The 9,830-nt window shown below is 70.6% G+C and overlaps 1 protein-coding gene across 1 annotated transcript; it reads right to left on the reverse strand.

The window, feature by feature from the left end:
- Nucleotides 1-248: 248 nt before the first annotated feature.
- Nucleotides 249-9,562, reverse strand: FAM221B (family with sequence similarity 221 member B). Its single transcript, XM_045021341.1, has 6 exons — nt 8,839-9,562; nt 7,227-7,370; nt 6,897-7,007; nt 4,290-4,493; nt 3,715-3,834; nt 249-575 (listed from the first exon to the last, which is right to left on the reverse strand). The coding sequence occupies exons 1-6, from the start codon at nt 9,560-9,562 to the stop codon at nt 535-537; spliced, it is 1,344 nt and encodes a 447-aa protein (XP_044877276.1). The 3' UTR covers nt 249-534.
- Nucleotides 9,563-9,830: the final 268 nt, after the last annotated feature.

Raw genomic sequence — 9,830 nt, forward strand, 5'->3', positions numbered from 1 at the left:
TCCAGAGTACCCCTTCCCCGAGAGCCCCCAACCACCCCGGCCCCAGAGAGACTCCAGCCCCAGAGTGCCCCTCCCCCGAGAGCCCCCCCGACCACCCCCAGCCCCAAGAGACCCCAGCCCCAGAGTGCCCCTCCCCCAACAGCCCCCGACCACCCCGGCCCCAGAGAGACCCCAGCCGGGGGTGCAGGGCCTTGACTCCCCCCACACTCCATGACAGTGTCACACTCCCCCAGGCCGGCTCTCGGTGCGTCACAGGGGACCCTGGCTGTGGGGTTAACGGCCAGGCTGGCAGCACGCAGCAGCGGCTCACACAGGTGCCAAGCAGCTCCGGGCTGGGCCATTGGGCTGAGCCAGGAGCCGGAGCTCTGCCTCCAGGCTGGCAGCACACAGGGCTGCTCCCAGGGTACCCCCCAGCTGGCTCGCTCACTCCGTCCCCCCGCGCGCGGTGCTCCCCGGCCCAGAGATCTGCCCCACGCCCGACCTCCACACGTGCAGAGCCAACTCCCTTTATTGGTGGCTGCCGCGGGCCGGGTCTCACGCCTTCTTGCCGCTCTGCTTGGCCGGGCGCCGCAGTCCTGGGGAGGGAAAAGGCAGAGCGTGTGAGGGCGGGGCAGGGAGTCCCCCCAGCGGGGCCTGGGGGGCAGAGCTGTGCCCCGGGTGTCCCAGCAGGACGGCGTTCCGCAGCTCCGGCATCTAGGCAAAGGGCAAGTAGGCTTCTCCTGGGGGGCGGAAGAGAGAGGCAGGCGTGGGACGGAGGCCACAGGCGGGGGGTGAGACAGGGAGGATGGAGGCCCTGGAGAGGGTCAGAGGCATGGAATGGGGGCTGCAGGGCCTGGGGGTAACAGGAGGAGGAGTGGGGGGCAGACACGGGGTGTAGAGGAAACACGAGGAGAGACAGGGACATGGGACGGGGACATGGAGCATAAGGGTAACTCGGGAGGCGGGGAGGGGGTAACACGGAGGGTTGCCAGGTGCCCGGTTTCCGACTGGAAAGTCCGGTTGAAAAGGGACCCTGGCAGCGTTCGGGCAGATGTACTGACTGGACACCAATAGTCCAGTTACCGCGGGGTGTGGGAGGCGCCAGGTCATCAACCCACCAGCCCCTGCTCCGCTGGGGCCGCCTCCTACCTGCATCTCCTGGGCAGGCTCCCTCCGCATCAGGGATCCCAGCCGGAGGGGGGTAGGGGGGAGGGAGAGGCACCTGGAGAGGAGCCAACTATGAGGGAGGGGGAGGGGAGAGAGCAGCGAGTGGGGGCCTTGGGGAAAGAGGTGGGGCAGGGGGGTCCAGTTGTCTGCAGTTAGAAAGTTGGCAGCCTACATGGGGAGCACAGGAACCATGGGACATGGGGGTAACACGGGGAGGGACGTGCCCACGGGGAGTGGAGGTTACAGGGGTGTGGGGGTAACACGGGGAGGGGCATACCCACGGGGTGTGGGGGTAACACAGGGAGGGAGGTGCCCACTGGGAGTGGGGGTTACACGGGGAGGGGTGTACCCCCGGGATGTGGGGGTAACGCGGGGAGGGAGGTGCCCACGGCGAGTGGGGGTTACACGGGGAAGGACGTACCAACGGGGAGTGGGGGTTACAGGGGTGTGGGGGTAACACAGGGAGGGAGGTGCCCACGGGGAGTGGGGGTTACAGGGGTGTGGGGGTAACACGGGGAGGGAGGTGCCCACGGGGTGTGGGGGTAACACGGGGAGGGAGGTGCCCACGGGGAGTGGAGGTTACAGGGGTGTGGGGGTAACACAGGGAGGGAGGTGCCCACGGAGAGTGGGGGTAACATGGGGAGGGAGGTGCCCACGGGGAGTGGAGGTTACAGGGGTGTGGGGGTAACACGGGGAGGGAGGTGCCCACGGGGAGTGGAGGTTACAGGGGTGTGGGGGTAACACGGGGAGGGAGGTGCCCACGGGGAGTGGAGGTTACAGGGGTGTGGGGGTAACACGGGGAGGGCGGGGCCCACAGGATGTGGGGGTAACACGGGGAGGGATGTGCCCACAGGATGTGGGGGTAACACAGGGAGGGACGTGCCCACGGGGAGTGGAGGTTACAGGGGTGTGGGGGTAACACGGGGAGGGACGTGCCCACGGGATGTGGGGGTAACACAGGGAGGGACGTGCCCACGGGGAGTGGAGGTTACAGGGGTGTGGGGGTAACACGGGGAGGGAGGTGCCCACGGGGAGTGGAGGTTACAGGGGTGTGGGGGTAACACGGGGAGGGAGGTGCCCACGGAGAGTGGGGGTAACACGGGGAGGGAGGTGCCCACGGAGAGTGGGGGTAACACGGGGAGGGATGTGCCCACAGGATGTGGGGGTAACACGGGGAGGGATGTGCCCACAGGATGTGGGGGTAACACAGGGAGGGACGTGCCCACGGGGAGTGGAGGTTACAGGGGTGTGGGGGTAACACGGGGAGGGACGTGCCCACGGGATGTGGGGGTAACACGGGGAGGGAGGTGCCCACGGAGAGTGGGGGTAACACAGGGAGGGACGTGGGCCCTCTATAGTGACACCTGCCCAGGGGGCAGGAAGCAGAGTGAGGCCTGGCCTGGGGGCCGCACAGCCGGTTAGGGCCCAATAGATCCAGCACCCCACAGCATTTCCCGCTGCCCTCGCCCCCAGCCATCAGACCAATGGGCTCATCCAGCCCGGGGTCCCCCCCCAGATCAGACTAATGGGCCCATCCCAGCCCCACAGGAGGGCTCCCAGCTGTGCTGATCAGCAGGTGCCCCCCACCTCTGAGCTTGTCGGGGGGGGGGAAGGGCTCAGGGGAAGGCGGGAGGCGGTGTGGGGCTGAGGACATGGGGCGGGGGCCCAGTCTGGGGCTGAGCTTTGCAGAGTGCATGTGACATGGGGACGGCGCCCCACAGAACTGCACTGCGATACCCCTGGTGCTGCGCCGGTACAACGCCTGTGTGGACGCTCTGACTCTGGCATGAGTGGCCTTTTTCCGGCTTAGCTCGCCCAGGGGCTGGCTGGCTGGGACTCGCTGGGCAGGGCCCGGGTGGAGCAGGAGGCTGGAGCCCAGAGGCTCAGACTCGGAGGTGGTGGGGCTGCAGGGCTGGGGGAAGGAAAGGTGCCCACCCCCCAGGATCCTCCAAGGAACTGTCTAACCGCCGGGTGCAGCCCCCATCCTGTGGCTCCAGGACAGAGGGAACAGAGCCCGAGGGCTGAGGGGTCAGGAGCAGCTCTGCGGAGCCGGCTGCCAGAGCGGGGGAGCTGGGCTCCGGGGCGCCTGACGCCTGTGCAGGCTTCGCTTGCCCATTCCGGCCCCTGTGCTGCTGGACAGCGTGAACAGGCCGATCCCTGCTGGGCGCGTCGCTTCTGTGCCACGGGTGGGAGCCATAGCGAGTGGTGGGGCTCAGTGGGGGGCGGGGGGCACGGCGCGTCCCCGTGTGCAAAGTGCAGGCCCAGGGCCTAGTGCCGGAGGGGGCTGTGCCGGGGAATGGTGCCGGAGTGGGGGGCAGACACGCCTGGGGCTCCGTGCCAGTCACTCCATGCCAGGACAGGCGTGTCCCTGGGCTACGCTGGGGGTGACAGCACTGCCATGGGGCGGGGCAGGGGGGTTCTCCCCAGGGTGACATGCCCTGACGCTCAAGGTGACTGAGGGGCCGGGGCTGGGCTGGGGGCCCCACTGCCCTGGCTCAGGCCCTCTGTGCTGCCATGGGAGCGAGGGGGGCAGAGGCCAGGCGTGTGCACCCCCCGCGCTGCGCGTACCATAGGGCCGGCCTCCCTTTCGCCGCGTCTCGGCCGTCTCGAAGAAGGTCTCGTGCTCCTCCCAGCGCCGGTCGCAGGCCGCACACAGGAAGTTGGACTCGAAGCTGACGCACCAACAGCCTGTGCGGGGGAGGGCAGGGGTCAGCCTGGCGGGGATTCGGGGCCCCTGGGTCTTGGCCAGAGCACTCAAGGGTCCCCAGCACCCTCCCTCCCCCTCCCCATAGCACCGGCAGCCTCCGGCCAGAGCACACCCAGCCACAGGCACCAGAGAGACGCTTTCTGTGTCGGGGGTTGGCACACTCAGAAATGCCCAAGGGACATGCAGTGCCAACCCAGGTGTACAGGCACCCACAGGCACCCACAGTGACAGCCCACGTGTACGCGCACACACAGTGACAACCCACGAACACAAACACAGGCACCCACAGTGACAGCCCACGTGCACGCGCACACACAGTGACAACCCACGAACACAAACACAGGTACACACAGTAACAGCCCACGTGCACACACCCCATGCAGGCACGCACACTCTCTCCCCCACCGCCGCACGCCCTGCCCGTAGCTGCACCCACCTGTGGCCCGACAGGCGCGGCTGGCGCCGGGCGCATGCTGCTCGTGGCTGTGTTTGCAGCGGCACGTGGCCCGCCAGGCGGAGGGGTCGAAGCCAACTCTCTTCCTCAGCCAGAACTCGCCCACGTCCTCGGGCCGGGAGGGGATGAAGATGAAGCTCTGGCACTTGCAGCTGGGCACGGTGCAGGGCACCCGCGCACATGTCTCTGCAGAGCATGCGCCCGTCACCCCTTGGGCCACACAGCGAGCTCTCCCCACCCCCGGGACGGCTGCTCAGGGACTGGCGGAGGGGGCACTGCCCCATAGAGCCCCCAGGCTGCGGGTGGGGCCCAGCTCTGAGCTGGCAGGCTGGTGTAGGAAGGGGGACAGTCTCTTTGTGGCTTGGCTGTCTCCAGGGTCCCCTCTGCCCCAGAGAAAGCCCAGCCTTTGAACACGGCCAGGCTGCTGCTCAGGAGCCTGCTCTGTGCAGGGCCCCACCCCAGCACCCCCTGCCCACAGCCCGGGCCCAGCGGAGCAGCAGCCAAGCTCAGAGGCAGCAGGAGGGGACTGGAGCTGGGTGAGCAATGGGGGACCCCTGCGCTGGCCCTGGGGGATGGGCACACGGGCTCCCTGGGACAGAGTGGGGCTGACCCATCGCTGCAGCCTTGAGTGCACAGGGCTGGCGGGGAGCAGGGCCAAGGGGGGAACTGGTGCCTGGAGAGCTCGCACGCTCCCCCCAAGCCCCGCCAGCCCTTCCCCACAGCACCCGGGCACCCAGACCCCGACAGGCCTGGTGCTCCCGCCGGCCCCGCCAGCCCTTCCCCACGGCGCCCGGGCAGCCCAGATCCCTGACACAGGCCTGGTGCTCCCGCTGGCCCCGCCAGCCCTTCCCCACGGCGCCCGGGCAGCCCAGATCCCTGACACAGGCCTGGCACACCTCCCCCCACGGCCCTGCCAGCCCTTCCCCACGGCGCCCAGGCAGCCCAGACCCCGACAGGCCTGGCACCCCCCCACGGCCCCGCCAGCCCTTCCCCACGGCGCCCAGGCAGCCCAGACCCCAACAGGCCTGGCACCCCCCCACGGCCCCGCCAGCCCTTCCCCACAGCACCCGGGCACCCAGACCCCGACAGGCCTGGTGCTCCCGCCGGCCCCGCCAGCCCTTCCCCACGGCGCCCGGGCAGCCCAGATCCCTGACACAGGCCTGGTGCTCCCGCTGGCCCCGCCAGCCCTTCCCCACGGCGCCCGGGCAGCCCAGACCCCGACAGGCCTGGCACCCCCCCACGGCCCCGCCAGCCCTTCCCCACGGCGCCCAGGCAGCCCAGACCCCAACAGGCCTGGCACCCCCCCACGGCCCTGCCAGCCCTTCCCCACGGTGCCCGGGCACCCCAGACCCCGACAGGCCTGGTGCTCCCGCCGGCCCCGCCAACCCTTCCCCACGGCGCCCGGGCAGCCCAGATCCCTGACACAGGCCTGGCACACCTCCCCCCACGGCCCTGCCAGCCCTTCCCCATGGCGCCCAGGCAGCCCAGACCCCAACAGGCCTGGCACACCCCCACCCATGGCCCCGCCAGCCCTTCCCCACGGCGCCCAGGCAGCACAGACCCCGACAGGCCTGGCACCCCCCCCTGGCCCTGCCAGCCCTTCCCCACGGCGCCCGGGCAGCCCAGACCCCGACAGGCCTGGCACACCCCCACCCATGGCCCCGCCAGCCCTTCCCCACGGCGCCCAGGCAGCCCAGACCCCGACAGGCCTGGTGCTCCCGCTGGCCCTGCCAGCCCTTCCCCATGGCGCCCGGGCAGCCCAGATCCCTGACACAGGCCTGGCACACCTCCCCCCACGGCCCCGCCAGCCCTTCCCCACGGCGCCCGGGTGCCCAGGCCCCCGACACAGGCCTGGCGCCCCCCCCTGGCCCCGCCAGTCCTTCCCCACGGCGCCCGGGCAGCCCAGACCCCCGACAGGCCTGGCACACACACACCCACAGCCCTGCCAGCCCTTCCCCATGGCACCCGGGCAGCCCAGACCCCCGACACAGGCCTGGCGCCCCCCCCCGGTCCCGCCAGCCCTTCCCCACGGCACCCGGGCAGCCCAGACCCCCGACACAGGCCTGGTGCCCCCCACCCGGCCCCGCCAGCCCTTCCCCACGGCGCCCAGGCAGCCCAGGCCCCCGACAGGCCTGGCACCCACCCACCCCCCCGCACGGCCCTGCCAGCCCTTCCCCACGGCGCCCGGGCAGCCCAGACCCCTGACAGGCCTGGCACCCGACACGGCCCCACCAGCCCTTCCCCACGACACCTGGGCACCCCAGGCCCCCGACAGGCCTGACGCCCCCCAGGCCCTGCCAGCCCTTCCCCACGGCACCCGGGCACCCCAGGCCCCCGACAGGCCTGACGCCCCCCAGGCCCTGTCAGCCCTTCCCCACGGCACCCGGGCACCCCAGATCCCTGACACCGGCCTGGTTCTCCCCCAGGCCCCACCAACCCTGCCCCACGGCACCCAGGCACCCCATACTCACCAACATTGGCCTGGTGCCCTGCCACGGTGCCCGGCTGCCCCATATTCACCAACATAGGCCTGGTGCTCCCCAGACCCCACCAGCCCTGCCCCAGAGCACTCAGCCACCCCGAACCTACCGACGTAGACCTGGTGCTCCCGCAGGAGGTGCCCGCAGAAGCACTTGGAGAGGTCACCCACGCGGAAGCAGTCCCACAGGTACTCAGGGCAGCGCCAGCCGATGTAGAGACCTGCGGGCGGGCAGGAGGGGGTCAGCCCTGCCCAGGATCCCCCATCCCCTGCTCTGGTGCCCCCCAGCCAGGCCCTGGGCTCCCGAGTTACATGCTGCTCCCCCTTAGTCCCAGGCCAGGCTCCCTGGCCTCTCCTGAGCCCCCCAGCTCCAGCCCGCTGCACTTGGCGCCATTCCCCCGCCAGCAGAGGGGTCCCGCGCCCCCTGCCAAGGGCCCTACCTGTCTGCATGGCCTTGAGGGCCGCCTCCCTCTCCAGGTGGAACAGCTCCTGCACCTCCCGGCTGAACTGCTCCCGGTGCATGGCCTTGGCCACGGCCACCAGCTCGGCCCTCCTGGCCGGGACGACGGGCCGCACCGAGTAGCCTGGGCAGAGATGGGCAGGGTGAGTGGGCAGGGGCAGCCTCCCCAGCTGGGACCCTGCAGCTCCAGGGGCCCTCCCTGACCCATGGGACTGGCTCCCCGGCCCCTGGCTCTGGTGGGGAGCAGCCCCCACTCAGGGTAGCACAGCTGGCAGCCAGCCCTCCCTGGCTCTGTGCCTGGACCGCAGAGGGGGCGGCTCCGTGTCCCTTGGCCTGGGGCTCCCAGAGACTCTGCTGGGGCCATGCTCAGCATGGCCTGGTGTCACGGAGTGTGGGGGAGCCCGGCCCTGCACCCCTCTTCCTGGGATTCACCGAGACTCTCAGCCAGCCAGTAACACGGAATGTTTATTGGACAATAGGGACGCAGGCTACAGCAGAGCTTGGAGGCACAACCAAGACCCCTCAATCGAGTCCTTCTGGGGGTTCAGAGAGCTTAGATCCCAGCTTGGGGTTCCCTGCGTTGCACCCCCCAGCCCAAACTGACCCTAAAAATCCCTCCAGCAGCTCTCTGCCCCCTCCCCTCTGCTCCTCCTCTCCTTTGTTCAGTCTCCCAGGCAGAAGGGGTCACTTCTCCCTACCCCCCTCCTGGCTCAGGTTACAGCTCAGGGAGCTTCCTTCTCATCCCCAATGTAACAACACCCCCGCCCCCCGCAACATTCCCAGGTCAGATCCACCCCACTTCCTGCTCCGTCACACCTGGGCCTCTGCACAGAGGCAGGTGCTGTACACGCTTGTCACACGCAGCCCTGCCGGTGCCCTTCAGTCCTGACCCAGGGCGGCCGCTTGCCCAGCCCTGTGCTCCCCGCACCCCACAGCTCTGCCGGTGCCCCTCAGTCCCGACCCACGGCCCCCTGCTAGCCCAGCCCTGGGATCCCCCCCAGCTCTGCCGGTGCCCCTCAATCCCGACCCACGGCCCCCTGCTAGCCTAGCCCTGGGATCCCCCCCAGCTCTACTGGTGCCCCTCAGTCCAGACCCACAGCCCCCTGCTAGCCCAGCCCTGGGATCCCCCCCAGCTCTGCCAGTGCCCCTCAGTCCCGACCCACAGCCCCCTGCTAGCCTAGCCCTGGGATCCCCCCCAGCTCTGCCGGTGCCCCTCAGTCCCGACCCGCAGCCCCTGCTACCCAAGCTATGGGCTCCCGCTATTCCTGGACCCCTCAATCCCCATTCATAGTCTTGGGTGCTGGGGCACATTGACGCCCTCTTCTCCTGGCCCTGCCCCTCCCGCCAGCCTTTACCTGGCGGGGAGGGGACGCGAGAGCCTGGCGGGGACTGGGGCTCGGGGTCAGGGTGGGAGATCGGCTGGCTCAGAGCTAGGAGGTCGCGCTGGTGCTGGACGCAGCTTCGCAACCCTGGATCCCAAGGCCTCAGCTCACCCCATCGAACCCCCACCCCAGCAGAGGGGAGATGGGCCCCGTGGCATTGCCAGCCCCAGCGCCAGATCTGGGTCACTCCCAGGCAGGGGGGTGACCTACCCACAGCCGCTTTCTTGGCTGCTTTCTTCTTAGCGCCCCCCTGGGGCTTGTGCTTCGTCTGGGTGTGGCTGTCGGTAACTTCCACCTCCTCCTTGTCCTCCTGCTCGTCGGCCCCCACCCCAGCCCCAGCCGGCGCCTCGGCCAGCGAGCAGGGTGGGCCCAAGGACTCCTGGCCTGGCGGGGGGGACGGGCCCGAGGGCTCCTGGCCTGGTGGGGGGGACGGACCCGAGGGCTCCTGGCCTGGCTGGGGGGACGGGCCCGAGGGCTCCTCGGCCGGAGCGGGGGACGGACCCGAGGGCTCCTGGCCTGGTGGGGGGGACGGGCCCGAGGGCTCCTGGCCTGGCGGGGGGGACGGGCCCGAGGGCTCCTCGGCCGGAGCGGGGGACGGACCCGAGGGCTCCTGGCCTGGCGGGGGGGACGGGCCCGAGGGCTCCTTGGCCGGAGCGGGGGACGGACCCGAGGGCTCCTGGCCTGGTGGGGGGGACGAGCCCGAGGGCTCCTCGGCCGGACGGGGGGATGAGCCCGAGGGCTCCTCGGCCGGAGCGGGGGACGAGCCCGAGGGCTCCTGGCCTGGCGGGGGGGACGGGCCCGAGGGCTCCTGGCCTGGCGGGGGGGACGGGCCCGAGGGCTCCTCGGCCGGAGGAGGGGACGGGCCCGAGGGCTCCTCGGCCGGAGGAGGGGACGGGCCCCCCATGCCCTCCATGCTGGGCTCCTCGCCCTCCATGGCTGGTTCTGCCCAGACAAACAGGGTGAGCCGAGCCTGGAGCCTGGGGCCAGCTGTTGTTGGATGCTAGGTAACGGCTGTTGTCTGTTGCTAGGTAACTGCGATGGCCGTGGTGACTCTGGGAGCAGCCCAGGGATGGGCCGGGGAGAGAACAGGGCCTAGCTGCTCTGGGTGATGCCCCCTGGCTGGCACAGCTCTGCTAGCCCCAGGGGGGACAGGGCTGCAGGGCCACAGGGGCAGCACCCCAGGGGGATGTGGGGTCATAGTG

Source organism: Mauremys mutica, chromosome 6, assembly GCF_020497125.1.
Source record: "Mauremys mutica isolate MM-2020 ecotype Southern chromosome 6, ASM2049712v1, whole genome shotgun sequence".
NCBI lineage: Eukaryota > Metazoa > Chordata > Testudines > Geoemydidae > Mauremys > Mauremys mutica.